General features: G+C 37.8%; 1 protein-coding gene across 7 annotated transcripts in view; it reads right to left on the minus strand.

Moving 5' to 3' along the window:
* NF1 (neurofibromin 1) overlaps positions 1 to 15,452 on the minus strand; it is a 263,468-nt gene that overhangs the window by 132,598 nt on the left and 115,418 nt on the right. For 6 of the 7 annotated variants that reach the window (XR_007131866.1, XM_047758022.1, XM_047758020.1 and 3 more), the window contains exons 17-27: positions 14,441 to 14,602; positions 12,879 to 13,128; positions 11,998 to 12,071; positions 11,696 to 11,779; positions 4,697 to 5,137; positions 4,009 to 4,148; positions 3,622 to 3,744; positions 3,088 to 3,171; positions 1,941 to 2,057; positions 1,169 to 1,350; positions 842 to 1,053 (exon numbers count right to left, since the gene is read on the minus strand). Coding sequence is in view for 6 of the 7 variants with exons in the window: in XM_047758022.1 (XP_047613978.1) it covers positions 842 to 1,053; positions 1,169 to 1,350; positions 1,941 to 2,057; positions 3,088 to 3,171; positions 3,622 to 3,744; positions 4,009 to 4,148; positions 4,697 to 5,137; positions 11,696 to 11,779; positions 11,998 to 12,071; positions 12,879 to 13,128; positions 14,441 to 14,602 (1,869 nt within the window). In the remaining variant the exon portion in view is untranslated. Of the gene's footprint in view, positions 1 to 314; positions 670 to 841; positions 1,054 to 1,168; positions 1,351 to 1,940; positions 2,058 to 3,087; positions 3,172 to 3,621; positions 3,745 to 4,008; positions 4,149 to 4,696; positions 5,138 to 11,695; positions 11,780 to 11,997; positions 12,072 to 12,878; positions 13,129 to 14,440; positions 14,603 to 15,452 lie in introns of those variants that run through there. The other variant, XM_047758024.1, reaches the window with a different exon arrangement.

Genomic DNA, 15,452 nt, shown 5'->3' on the forward strand with positions numbered 1-15,452 from the left:
CATAGTAAAGAGTTTTATTTTTGGTACACTCAAGAAAAAAATAAGCGTGATAATAAATCAATGTTTAAGCACACATGTTGGGAAGAGATTTAGAGAGAACAGAGGTAGCCATAAAAGATGGTTCAAACTTCAACCAGTGACAATGAGACAGGCTGGGACGTGGGACCCTTTGCTGCAGTGCTTGCACCTAGACAAATGCCTACTGGAGCATCAGAAGACCAAAAAACTACAAGGAAATAAAAATAACTGTGTGCATGCCCAAATGGGCAAATTATGAACAATAAGATACAATAAGACCAAAAATCCAACCGCCACTTCTGAGGTGCCAGGAGCAAAAGCAGGTACTACACGTGATCCCTGAACCACCCAGGGGGTGGGCAGACCACCGAAGCCATCCCTGCTGCCTGACCCCTGGACACATCCCTATACTCACCCCATTTAAGGGACCAGCTTGCCTCTCCTCAGGGAGTAATCAAGGGAACTTGCTACTTGTGTTCACTCCCTTGTACTGCAGCTTGAGTCCCATTAAAGCCTTGCCTGAATTTCTCATCTGGCCTCTCACCAATTTCTATTGATTAAAGAGTCCAAGAACCGGGGTCAACAACAACAAAGCTGAGATCATGGCCTGTAGCTCCTCTAACTCCTGTCTGGTCCCAGGATTATTATAATCTGTTATTTGAGTAAAAGAAAAAAATTAACACTCCTAACTATAGATAATCTAGAAGCCAAAGGAAACCCAATATTCTGCTCTACTTCCTTTAGTTTAAAAAAAATCACTGAATGAATGTTAAAGCATCTGCTATATGTCAGGCACTGTTCTCCTCTTACTCAATGAACTTACCCACTGAGAACAAGGGACCACATTGGCCAGAGCCATAGCTATAGGAAGCTCTCCCTGATCACCCATCATTGTGACCAACTCCACCAGTCTCTCAAAACGATCTGCCAACACCGTTTCTGCAAGTGTATCAAATTCTGTGCCTTGCTGAAGGATTTTTGTCAGAACTTCCATAAACGTAGCTCTTGTCTGGAGATCTTTGTGATAACCTAAACCTGATATGGACAGATAGATGCAAATTTTACTAACGTGGTCTTGTTGAAACAATTTCTCTTATATGCCACATCTCTAGGTTTTAAATTTCTCTATAAAGCTTTCATTTTAGCTCACCTATGGAGTGCATGAGGCCACTGTCCACGTTAGCATTGAGTAAGTTTGACATTGCCAGAACTGTACAGTGCCTCAGTGATGCCAGCCTCCGAGACATGCCACGTTTCCTGCCACCTGTTTGTGCATTTTCATCTTCAACTTCACTACAGTCGTTCAAAAGGTTCATAAACAATGTGAAATACCTGAGAAATAAAAAGACTGACCCTTACCCAGTGAAGGTCTTATCAACCAAAAAGCTAATTAGACATTTTGGAATCATTTCATATGCACTCCAGGGGTGGCCCTGGGTAGCTGCTTCTCTCCAGTCTTGGGGTAATCAGCCAGAGTGGCTCATTAGGAATGTTTTGTGCTGAGTAGCTGTTTATCCTGACAAAGCCCCATACATATTTCATGACATAAGCATCAAGTAGATGGAATGTTCCCTGGTAAATGCGTCACTTTTAAAGTTTATAAAATCAGTGGTCCCAATAGTTTAGACAATGCCATTTTAAATGATCTAACGAGGGTTTTACTGCCAATAAAAATTCACTGATCAAATTATTTTCTTTAAAAACCACAAAACACAGTTGTTTTCCTATACCAACTCTATTATAGGGAATATTGCTTCAAGCACGTGTTATATTTTGTGAGACAGCAGCTGACAGCCATAATAAGAAAGCAATGAGGTCCATTTTCCAAGCATAATCACTTGCCACTTTGATTACACTTTTTTGTTTTGTTGTGTGTGGGGCTTTGTGTTTTTTTGTTTTGTACATTTGGTGACGAAATTTACTTAAGAAATAACTGTGATTTGGCTTCCATCAATTCCACACCATCTCCTTCCTCAGGCTGCAATGGAAGACCAGCCAGGAGTGAAACTACTGCTTCCATGCTTGCCTGGTCCAAGTCCCTGGAAAAAAAAATCAAAAAGAACAAATCTTTGAGGTTCTTCCATTTCACCCACCCCTCAAATAAAATTCTTCCTAACAGATACAAACTTTAAGAACTACCTATTTCATTAAACATATTTCTATGAAAACCTAAATAATGTGAATTAACATGCAGAGCCCAGAATGAAAAGACACTTCAAGTTGGGGAGAGGGCAATAGTAACTTTCTACAAATAATCTTGGCAAAATGACTACCTTAAATTAAAAGCACAAAGTATGGAACCAGCCTGGCCTAAGAAATACATGTCAATAGTTGTTATATAATTCATAATGTTTAAATATTTCTGATATGTGGTAGTTAAGTATTTATTAGAGCAAACCTAAGCAATTACTTTTTAGAAAGACTCAAAACAATTAAGTTCCTCAAATAAAATCTTTAGCCAATCAAAAAATACAATTTTATTACTTTATTAAAAAAACACCTTTTTGGAGCGTTCCCATCGTTGCTCAGTGGTTAACGAATCCAACTAAGAACCTTGAGGTTGGGGGTTCGATCCCTGGCCTTGCTCAGTGGGTGAAGGATCCGGCGTTGCCGTGAGCTGTGGTGTAGGTCGCAGAAGCGGCTCGGATCCTGCGTTGCCGTGAGCTGTGGTGTAGGCCAGCGGCTACAGCTCCGATTCGACCCCTAGCCTGGGAACCTCCATATGCCTCGGAAGCGGCCCAAGAAATGGCAAAAAGACAAAAAAAGACGAAAAAAAAAACTACCTTTTTATATTTTACTTTCCAACTGTAGACTATCCTTCCTAAACAGACAACTAAGTCTTTCCAAATATAACATTCTCTCACATTTGTTGTTACTGAAAGTCTTCTAGTTAAAAAGATAAAGAAATAATAAAGATTAATGTCTTTATATAATTTAAGCACAAAAGCTTGATACCCCCCCAAACCAATTTCAAAACACATAACATATATGTATAATGAAGAAGTTCTAATGTCCAGAGTAAAACTACTGATATGCAGTTAAAGGTCACTTTCTTCTTTTTTCTTTTACCTTGTAAGACATTTTACATCATCATCTGCCGCTTGGTTGGATGTTCCCATGACCCAATCTGTCAGGTATTCTACCATTTTATTCCTACAGAAGGGCAGGGAAAAAGAAAACAGTAAACAATTTCTTTTAAGTCCTACATACACCGTTAGCCGTAGAAGAATTTTTAGTTATGCAAGTAATTTGCCAAATCCCCCAGGCAATATGATGATTTCATAAAAGAGATACAGCTATCACAAACCTAACGGTGAGAAGGGCACAGACATGGGCAAACTTGGATACTGATTCCCCACGTTAGCTTAGCTATGGGATCTGTTTGGAAACAGAATCAAATTCTTAGCTCAATAATAATTTGAGAAACGGGGACCACTGTCATGGGCCCAAAGCTTTGGGACATCTGAAAAGATCTGAAGAGAAAAACACATAAACTGCCCCCTTTCCACCTTTCCCCTGATAACCAAGTGCCTACTATTTTTCTATACTTCATTTAAGATAATAAGATTTAGAAGACCCTACTTCGGTCTTTTAAGAACTCACCTAAATTTCATCTCTTGACAAAACGAGAGGTCATCTCTCCTTGCCATCATTACTTCGACTAACTGACACAATTTTGTTTTTATTTGAATTGCATGGACCATATTCCCAAGCACACGAACATACCTATTAGACACAGAAATAGTCCAAAAAAATTATCAGATAAAAACAAAAGAGAAGGTGTTCCACCTGCTTTAATCTCTAAAGTAAAATTTTAAATGTAACCGTAACTACAACATTTTAATTCTGTTTAAATGAGAACATATATAACTTCTAGTTACCTTACTGCCACACCCTAATTTGGATACATCAAAGAAAAGGATAGCAAATTATTTGACTACTAACTGCCAACACCAATGTATGTCTGCTACCTTTCAGTGGAATGCTTACCTGACCAGGTTTAACATCATTGTTTCAATGCTAGCTTGCCCTAGGTGTTCAGAGCTGCCTTCAGTATGATTATCTAGTAAGTTCTTCATTATAGCTATGGTTTGCTCCACAAACTGAGTATTTGTGTCGGTCAATAAAACCTATACAAAGAACAAAACATGTTTGAGGATGAATGCACAGCAGACACATGAGAGAGAGATGAAGCTGCCTAATCTAAATGTCACACACATGCAGAAATGCACTTGCGGGCATATATCCAAACAGGCACAAAGATACACACAGACATTCGTACCCACACTCAAGACACTGATAACCCCAGGCACACTCATGCACCAGAGTCCCTAAAAACAGACTGATTCCTACATTAGATGCTTCTTCTTTGTGCAATGTTTCTGCCTATTTTTAAAAAAATTATAAATGGAAGTTCATGCTAGTATATAAAACCAAATAATCTAAAGGACAAAGTCCTCACTATTTCTTCCTTTTTTTCTTTCTTTCTTTCTTTTTTTTGGCCTCACTGTAGCACGTAGTATTTCCTGGGCCAGGGATCAAACTTGCATCACAGCAGTGACAACACCCAATCCTTAACCACTAGGCCACCAGGGAACTCAAGAAAAAGTCTTCACTGTTTCAAATGAGTCACTCTATTCATAAGGAAGGGTGAAAAACAAAACAGAGGATACTTTACCTGTCCTTGGGAGTCAAAAAACTTGCTGATGGTATTCTTTAATTTGTTAAAGAGCATTGGATAAAGAGCAGGACTCAACTCTAGACCCACCAGATCCTTAACATTGGTCCGTATTTGAAGTCCCACTTTCTCATGGTTGCAGACCATTAAGGATAGCAGCCGATCCATAAATTTGCTGACAGGTGTGTCTGCGTTCCCCTCTGAGGACATCACTGAAATCATGGAACCCTTGCGTTCACTGACTGGGCCCATGGGTGGGCTATAGGTTGCCAGGCCAGAATTGCTTCTCTGCTGTAGGCACACTCCCCCAAGGGCACAAAGGAAGCCAGTCATGTTGATCCATTCTTGCAGGGAGTCCGTGTCAGACAAATCTATGGATCCTCCTCCGCTCACATGAGACATTCGCCTCTTAACAATGGTTTTATGAAGGCTTTCAGCAGCCTAAACACAAAAATTTTATGGAAAGCATGAATTCAGCCTAAATTGGTTGAGAGATTTAACAAAATTACCTTTTATCCCACACTTCTTCCATGACAAAAGAACATTTTTTACATTAGAAAAAAAAAAAAGAAATCCAAGTCTTCACTCTGTCATTCCTAGTCACACCATGGTATCTTACTGCTTGAGGATAGAGAAGCCTTAAAAGAACTGAAGGTGGTGACAAACACAGATCCAGTATCAGATCTAGAAGGTGGTGATGGCCTGAAGCTCAGAAAGGAATATACTCTGAAAATATTTGATTACATCAATTCCTGGACACAGAGGCAAGATCTGTGCTGCTTCAAGAAATACAAATATTTAGAGATTTTTAACCAAGTAGTGTGTGTACTTATTAACTTAGTGACTTGAACTTAACCCAAGTTCAAGTGCTCTGGGACCAGCTTTGTAAACACCGTAAACATTGTATTACTGTTAACATAGACCCTATGTGGCAAGATGAAAGTAACCAAGTTGATAAGTGAAAGAGAGTGCAATGAAGGACAAGAGAATGACAAAAATCAATAGGAAAAAAAAAATCATACTCTACAAGAGTTTATAATGTGACAGAGGGGGAATCTTCCAAGAGTTCTGATCCTTTCGGTTTACAGAGTAGAGATGAGAAAGAAAAACTCTTACTATATGTGGCAAAAATTTTTCATTTTCCCTTATATACTGCTTACAAGCAATAATACTCATTACAGAGGATATATCAACCTAAGAAAGCAACCTATTTAGGGACATTCTGTGATATGAATGATGTAGAAGTACCACTGCATTTTCTTCATGATGTATGTTTTGTGGGGAAAATGGCTTCTCAAGAAGGACTGCTTTGAATACGGAACTCTTAAAACTCTATTTCTTATAGCACATGAATTTACTACAGTTGTATGTAATGTTAGAATATGGCTACATATCTCTTGCTGTCATGCAGCACATGATCCCTTTTAGGACTGATGTTATCAGGTATTTACGCAAGCTCCCTCATCAGGAGTTAAGACAGAGTGTGGCTCAGACAAGGATGACTTAATGTGGAGCACAAAGAACCACTGGATACACTGTTATGCTTTGATAGAGTAAGCCTACTTGACTATGAGGTTAATTGGGATAAGTCAGATAATAAATCAATTTCTCACCGTGAACAATCAATGCAATAACGAATCACTGGTATCAGACCTAAACTTCACTGCAAAAGAACTTGTAGACTGGCTTATAAGCAACAATGCGAAAGAGCAGATATATATGGACCAAATTTACATATTGAGATTATCGAACACTGTCAAGTGATTCTGAATATTTTTAGCAGCGGAAGGATGACTAAGTACTTGGCATACTGACTACATTTTGGCTGCAGCACAGCTGAAACACTGTAATTTGAAAATTCATGACTTACTTCCTTTATTCATCAAGATCCAGCACCACTCAGACATAGCTTTAATCTGGTTTCAGCTCTTTGGCCAAGCGTTCATACTCAACAACAGTGTACTTGGCGTTGATGTTTATTTAAGCATTATGGAATATTGTATTAGCAGCTAAGGCTCAGCTATCTAAACAGAGTTGTTGTTGTTTTTCTTTTGTTTTTTTTGGGGGGGGGGGTTGTTTGTTTTTGGCTGCCCCATGGCCTATGGAGTACCTTGGCCAGGCAAGGTTGGATCCTTAACCCACTGTGCTGGGCTGGGGATCAAACCTGCGTCCCAGTGCACCCAAGATGCTGCCACCCGCTTTGCGCCATAGCAGGGATCTCCTAAATAGAGTTCTTTTGCATCTTTATTAAATACTAATCTTCCCATTGAAAATAAGAAGAGGAAGAAGAGCTGAGAAGCCCAGCTTCGTGACCTTGGTCACCTACTGCTAGTCCTCAAAGCAGTGATGACAGTGAAACCCATCAAAGTGGAGGCAGTGATACTGAAACTGATGAAGATGAAGAACTTATACACAGAACCAAACATATGCAACAGTGACTTTCAGATGCAAAGAAATCCATGCATGGAAGTTCTGACACAACTGCCAACAGTGGTAAAGATAGAAGGAGTGGGCTTGGTAGCAATAGTAGGCATAGAAATGGATCTAGCAATGAGGTGGATTCTTGTAATGCAAGCCAGTCAGCTAGCTGGGAGCCCTGGCAGTGAGGTATAGTCAGATAACACTGCAGATTTAAAGCCCTTAAAGAAGATGAAGATGACAATCATGGTCATAATCCTCTTCAAAGTAGTTGCGGTACAGATCTTCAGACCAGAAAATTAAAAAGTCAAGCAGGCACTTGTTTAGGGGATTCTCAAGCAAGCAATGGTACATAAAAGGACCTGGTTTTTAACACTGAGTCAATGCCATCAACAGACAATCAAATACAAACACCAGATGCCTGTTCACACTCTGAAGATGCAGAACATATTTTAGACAAAATGAATGCTGCACACGTAGCATAAGCATCTCAGGAATCTTATAGTATGATTCGCACTGGGGACTTTCTTGGGAGAATATCGGAAATGATTTATTTGTCAGCAATCTTGCATCACTCAATTCAGCATCACTAAATGCAGCATCACTACCACCACCACATCATCACCACCATGATGGGCATGTGACTGACAAGCTAAGTGTAGATGACGTCAACTGCAGTAGCTCCCAGGTTAGTACAAAATCAGAAGAAAAATATGGCTGATTCTAATAGTGAAGAATCTGGGTGTGGAAAGGACCTAGTTCAGAGTAATTCACATGCAGAGCTAACATCTCATCTCACACAACAACATCTTGCCAATTCAGCATCTATTTACCATAAATATCTTAATCAAGGACCTACAGTTCATAAACAGCAATTAGAAAGTAACTGTGAAAGACATTAATCTGGATACTATTTGCAAGAAAGGAAACACCTTGTTGTGGGATATAGTCCAAAATGACTATAGTTATTCTTTCTTGAAGGATTAATAAATGAAGCAGAGAAACCTCTCTGTTCCTTAGTATGTTGGTTTATAGATACACAAATCTGAATGAGATTCATTGAAGGTTGCCTTGAAAATGTAGGAAACAACAGGTGTATAGGAATTTAAAAAACTTATGCAACAAAGTTCATTTTGTGTATTCTTATCAATGAGGTGTGGTAAATTAATAGCATTTAAAGTACCATTATCGACTTTTTTTTTTTTTTTTTAGTAATTGTGATTTTCATATTATGTTTGTAGACTTTTCCCTCACAGGGTTTATATTTTACCACTGTTTTGCTGGGTTTTGTTTTGTTGTTTGTTTTTTGTCTTTTTAGGGCAACACCCATGGCATACAGAGGTTCTCCAGCTAGGGGTTGAATCAGAGCTGTAACCACTGGCCTACACCACAGTAACACAGGATCTGAGCCACGTCTGCGACTTACATCACAGCTCGTGGCAATGCCAGATCCTTAACCCACTGAGCGAGGTCAAGGATCGAACCTGCATCCTTATGGATACTAGTCAGATTCGTTTCTGCTGAGCCACAATGGGAATGCCTATTTTGCTTTTTTTTTTCCCCAGTACTTTTTGGCACTTTTCTTGATTAGATCCTCTCCAACAGAAACAGAGGAATAATAGTAACACTTATTATTTTCTTGATTCTAGAAATACGGTGGTGATTATACTGTTTTCAAATTTTAGTTGAATGTTCTTAAACTTTGTCATAGTATAATATAAGAGAAATTAAATAAGTGAAGTTAAACTGAAGCTGAAACATAAATATTATAAGGTTTGTTCTTTCATTTGTGGGATCTTCTGTTTCATTCATTCATTCGCCACACCCATGGCATGTGGAAGTTCCCAGGCCAGGGATCAAACATGCGCCATAGCAGTGACAATGCCGGATCCTTAACTGCTAGCCCGCTAGGAAACTCCCGTGTCTGACTTTCAGAGTGCATAAAGAATTAGGTTAGCGTTTTTCTTCTAGTTTTAATTCTGCTGTATATTTATATACCTCTTATCGGGGCTCAAATGTTTCTTGATTTTCCACAAGTTTCTTGATTTTCAGTTCCACAATTTCAGGTTTCCCTTGTCATATATTGCTTTGATAATGTTCCATTCTTTGACATAGTGAACTCCATTATCAGCTGAAAATATATTATACTATACTATATATTTTCAGCTTACCTTTTTGCCCAGGCCTGATATAAATGTCTAATTTTATTGAATATTTAAGTGCTTCAAAATATTTTATCTCTAACTGAATTAGAAAAAATAGGTACAATATTTTATTTCTTACTTTTGGTCTTTAAAGGGCTATAATTTGACTATCACAACAGAAAAATTGCTTTTCACGTAGATATAAGAAACCACTAATAGACCCCTGTTAGTAGATCAATTTCCTCATTCGGTATATATTTTTCAAAAGGAATATTTTTAATGGATGGATGATAATTCACCATATAAAGAGGTATTATAAATACCTCTATAGTAGTTCATTTCAAAATGTTGTCTTTCAAAAGTCTTTGTGAAACTACCAGTTTTTAATGTAGTGATATCAGTTTATATTCGCCATATGTGCATTTGCATACCTTGTGACCCAGCAATCCCATCCTTAACTGTGTACCTTACAGAAATAGATCCCTAGGTCAGCAAAAGCCACATTCAAAAATGTTCATAACAGCACTATTCAAAATAACTAGTCTCGGAGTGCCCGTTGTGGCACAGTGCAAACAAATCCAACTAGGAACCATGAGGCTGCAGTTCGATCCCTGGCCCTGCTCAGTGGGTTAAGGATCTGGCATTGCCATGAGCTATGGTGTAGGTTGCAGATGCGGCTCAGATCTCGTGTTGCTGTGGCTGTGGTGTAGGCTGGCAGTTATAGCTCCAATTAGACCCCCTAGCCTGGGAACCTCCATATGACGCCGGTGTGTCCCCAAAAAGCAAAAAAAAAAAAGTCTCTGTATGGCTATCCAATGCCAAAAAAGGAAGAGAAAGGAAAACTAAATTGAGGACTGTTGAATAAAATAATATATTGCAACAACAATGAATGAACTACAACTGCACAGAATAGTGTGGCTAAATCTCACTAATATTGAGTTAAAGAAGACAGATATTAAGAATATGTTTCTATAGCTTCATTTATATAAATTTAACAATAGGAAAATGATTGTATTCAGTTGATGGCTACCCTTAGTTGTTAATGACTGGAAAGGGCAAATGAAAAGTTCTGGGATGCTGATAATGATTTCTTTTTTTATGTGGGTGTTGGCTGCACAGGTATGTTTGCCTCCTAATATTTTGTGCTGTCATTTCAATTTACACATATTTTTGTATGTGTATTACACTTCAATTTTAAAAAACTATACAAAGATGCAAAAAATTTAAAAAGTAAAAAAATCCAAACTTAAGATTAAAGCATATACATTTTTAAAGAGAAACCACATATTTTTGGCACAGACTAATATAATCAATCAAGAATATCAAATTCCTTTAAAAACTTTGATTTACTTGAATGAACCTTGCCAACACTATGCCAAGTAAAAGAAACCAGTCACTAGAGATGACATATTGTGTGATTCTATTTATGAGAAATGTCCAGAATAGGCTACTGAAACATAAAGTAAAACAGTGACTGCCTAGGGCTGGGGGCAAGGGTGTGGGAGGAAGGTTAAGGATGATAGCTAAAGAGTGTAGGCTTTGATTAAATTGTGGTGATGGATGCACATTCTGTGAATATACTAAAAAACCACTGAATCATACACTTTAAACAAATGAATTATATGGTATGTGAATTATATATCAATAAAACAGTTATCAAAAAAAAATTCTTTCATTCTAAAGCTACATGTCCTCTCCAAATAATATTAGGTACAGACTTTTGCTTCAAAAAACACAACTTTTTTTTTCTTGTTCTTATTAACCAGGACAAGAAAAAAAGGGAATCTAATGAGTTTTCTAAAATACCTAATAATAAGAACAATGTGGGCATTACAAATCAAATATACACAAATATCAATTAATTATTAATTTCCAGGGTAACTGATGATAAGAGTTGATAAATAAAATGTCCAAACTTTAAAACTTTATTTAACATATGGATTCAATCTTCTGGCCACCAGGTCTCTTAATTAAAGTATCTAATAAAACAGTAAAATATATTATTTCAATTTTATTTTTCTCTACCTCTACTGTCCCTTTCCTAAAAATTCCATGAAATGCTCTGATGGCGAAAGAAAAAGAAAAGAGGGGAAAGGAATGGTCTCTACCATAAATCATCTCTAGCTCAGAGGTGCCCAACATTTCTGTAATGATGAAAGCATTTTCTACCTGTGTTATCCATAGCAGTCAATTTCCACATGTGGCTATTTTAGGACAAAGAAACTGAATTTTAATCATATTTAATGTTAATTAAGTTAAATTTTCATTTGACTAGTGGCTACTATACTAGTGCAGGTTCAGATGAACCACATCTAAATGTCATTCTTAAGACAATTACGGTATTATACTGAGTGACTCACAAAAGATTACTGAAGTAAAGTACATATGCTTAGCAGACAAAATTGACTAACAGACAAAATTGACTTCACAAACTCACCTGGCCATCTTCCATTTTGGCTTTCGGGTAGTTGAGGATTAGTTTTGTAGCTTGTTCCCACTTTGCATGCGTATCTTCCCAAGCCTAAAATGAAGGCAATTACCACTTGGAAGCAACTTTAAACTTAGATCTAAAAATCAGTAACAGGTCTCAGGCTTGGTGCATATTTTAATATCCTACTTGTAATATGAACATATCTTAGATTTGCTTTAAAAGCTATTCCTGGCTATAAACATATAACATGAGGCTTCTAAAATTGAGGGTGGAGGCCTGGGAGGAATATTCCGCTGCTAAGGGCATACCTCAGTATTTCCTGCAGTGGGATGCTCAATTCGCCGTAGCAGTGCCATCACTCTTTTCTGAAGTGCTGTTCTTCCTAAGCAAAGACAAGAGCAAATCAACTTAGAGCCCTGCTTGCCAATGGAGAACCTGGCAAGTCCAACCCAAAAGGCAGAGTAGGAGGAATGGGATGAATACTTCAAATGATAAAGCTGAACATTTCCTTTTAGCAGCCTCACAGGAAAAGGGTACTTAACTTGGTCCACAGCCTAAAACAGCTATTCCTACCTATATTTACTCAAAACACGTGCCAATGTTTTTAAAACTTCACTATACATAGCGCAGGCAGAGTGAATTATATAATCTGTAACTGAAAGCAATTTCTGCCAGTTTTAAAGCAAATGTATATAGCATATTAAAACTGTTAGAAATTAAGAACTTATTTCATTTTTTTTCCTCTTTTCTTTTTTTTTTTTTTTTTAGGGCTGAGCCTGCAGCATACGGAAATTGCCATGCTAGGGTTTGAATCAGAGCTACAGCTGCTAGCCTATGCCACAGCCACAGAAATGCCAGATTCGAACCACATCTGTGACCTATGCCACAGCTTGCAGCAACACTGGATCCTCAATCTACTGAGCAGGGCCAGGGATCGAACCCGCATCCTCATGGACACCACGTCAGGTTCTTAACTCACTGAGCCACAATGGTAACTCCAAGAATTTATTTCAAATACTATTTACTATCACCTTACCTTATGCAGAAAAGGATTTCAGGTAAGCTATTTGAACTAGCCCTATAAACTTATAAAGTAGTAATCTTAAATACATTCCTACACATCCTAGAGCAATCAGATGCCATGTGAGTGAAGGCAGACTGAGTGAAAAAAACATTAACCCACATTTACCTGTTGACATCATGTTGCTGACAGAGGCAAATTCCATAAATGTGTTATAATTGGGCAGGAAGTTGTGCACTGACACTTCATCCACCCCACACCGGATATCCGCTTCCTCACAGAGGTGACGAAAACAGGACATGGCAACCAGAACAGCTTCAGTGTCAGGGCTCCACAGAAACATGTACAGGGCCACTTCTAGTTTGGTCTGGGCTTGTCGGCATATTGGTGGGGTTCCGCTGTATCCTGCTGCACTATCCTGGGAGTCAGGAGTGGGAGGCAAAGATTTGCAACTTACGTGATTTTATTTACAAAACCCAATAATGCAACAAACTGTGTACCATATATGTCTATACACAATCACACACAGGAGCTTTCCCCCTTAACCATGCTAGAATTTTCAAACCCCAAAATATCTCATCTGAATGAGAAATCAGATTATTTGGACCAACATAATACTACTATCTGTCCAATTTCAACTAGAATATATTATCCCATTCCAGATTCCAGAAATATAGATTAAGTCTAATATGAAAAATGTAAAGTACTTCTCAGTCAACTGTCAATAACAAAGGAAGAGAAAGTAACACGAAACTCTATCCACCCAGAGGGAATAAACAATTATACTGCAATACTGATTCAAATAAGGACACAAATAAGAACTAAACACTGCTGCAGAAAATACACTTGGCTCTGGCGAACACATTCCCAGAACACAAACTAAAGAAATCCTCATCTACAAAATGAATGTAAAGTCTGCAGGTAAGGTTGACAAGAGCAAATACCACACTGCTTAGTAGTTGTTTTCTCCTTCAAATGAATATTATATTGTAAATTAGGGATAAAAAAAGCTTTGGTCTGGCAAAGAAACGTCTGTAATGATTTGGTATTTTCACTTGTATTATAATTTATTTTTATTATACACACAAAAGTTGTAACACTTACACATAACATCAAGCAAAATGCTTTTTCTCCCAGTAAATTTGTATTTTTTTAGTTGATAAAACTTCCATACTTCTTAGACTATGAATGGCCTTTCTTACAGAGATTTATAACAATTACAGCTATCAGTTATAGCTTGCTTATACATGTTAAATAATCAAGTGCTGTTTACATATAATCTCATTTAATATTCGCAACAATTCTGGGGCAGATATTATTATTATTATCCCCATTTTAAAGTTAAGGAACTGAGTCACAGAGATGTCAGGAAATTGTTTAAGGTTCCAGAGGGAACACATATGGAAGTTCCCAGGCTATGGGTCAAACTGGAGCTGCAGCTGCCAGCCTACGCCACAGCCATAGCAATGCCAGATCCGAGCCACATCTGTGACCTACACCGTAGCTCATGGCAACGGCGGATCCTTAACCCACTGAGGCTTGAAGCCAGGGATCGACCCTGCATCCCCGTGGATACTAAACGGGTTTGTTTCTGCTGAGCCATGATGGAAACTCCACCAAGCAGTTCTTTACTATGCCATATTACCTGGCTGAAATTTACCACAGTTCCTTCAGAAAAAAATACAGGGCACGGATGATGATCTAAGAAAACTACAAAAGAAGCTCCTTACCATGGATGAGTTTCCTTTTCCCCTCCGGAGAGAGGTTCCAGGAGTACAAGTACGTAGTAATTCTTCATGATCCATGGGTATCTGACTGGTGTTTCCACTTGAAGGAATATCACACCCTACTCCATAAAGGAAGAGAAAGTGACAGGAACTTCTATCTGCCTGCTAGAAAGAAAATAATAAGCCATTTCAAAGCACTGATAACCAAGAGAACTAAACACTTAATATGAGCTATTTTTCTTAATTTGAAACTATTCTGCAAAACCTCTCCTTCCAACTCGTAATCCCCTCAACTTTGAGGTATATTCACTAGAAACCCAGTAGTACAAATGGCGTTTGTTCAACATCTCTGAAACTCTTCTCACCTTTCCATTCCTCAAGTCATCAGAATCAATAGATTCCAGAAATGTAAATTAACATTTTTAGATCTAACATGGACATATGCAAAATGTCAACATAAATCTTCCACATGAAAAACATAATGTACTTCTCAGTCAATTATAAATGACAAACAATTCATCTCATAAGATTTATATCCTGTGCTATGGTCAGGATAACTGAAAGTTGGCTCTTTTGAGATAAGTTTTCTGGACCAGTATTAACACTGGTGTGTGTGTGTGTGTGTGTACGCCAAGTTTGTTATAAGAGTGAATTTACTGACCAGAGAACTACAAATTCATTACTAGATTACATTAATAGCTGTACTCTGGAGAATTACACCATAGTCAAGAGCATGAAACTCTGAAGTCTAATTTTGCTCCTTATCTTTGAATAATGCCAGCTTCTACATATTAACACACAAGATAAGCCAGATAAGAATAAATCCAACTCACCATTAGCCCATTTCTAAATAAAGAAAATTTGATAAGCTGCATAATACACTGAAAAGCTTATGCATTCAATACATTTAAGATTTCTTACAGATTTTATCCATTCTAGAAATGGATAAGAATTCACTGAATCAAGTACTCCTAAAACTATGCCATTAACAGAGGAACATTTCAATTGGCTAATT

Source organism: Phacochoerus africanus, chromosome 14, assembly GCF_016906955.1.
Source record: "Phacochoerus africanus isolate WHEZ1 chromosome 14, ROS_Pafr_v1, whole genome shotgun sequence".
NCBI lineage: Eukaryota > Metazoa > Chordata > Mammalia > Artiodactyla > Suidae > Phacochoerus > Phacochoerus africanus.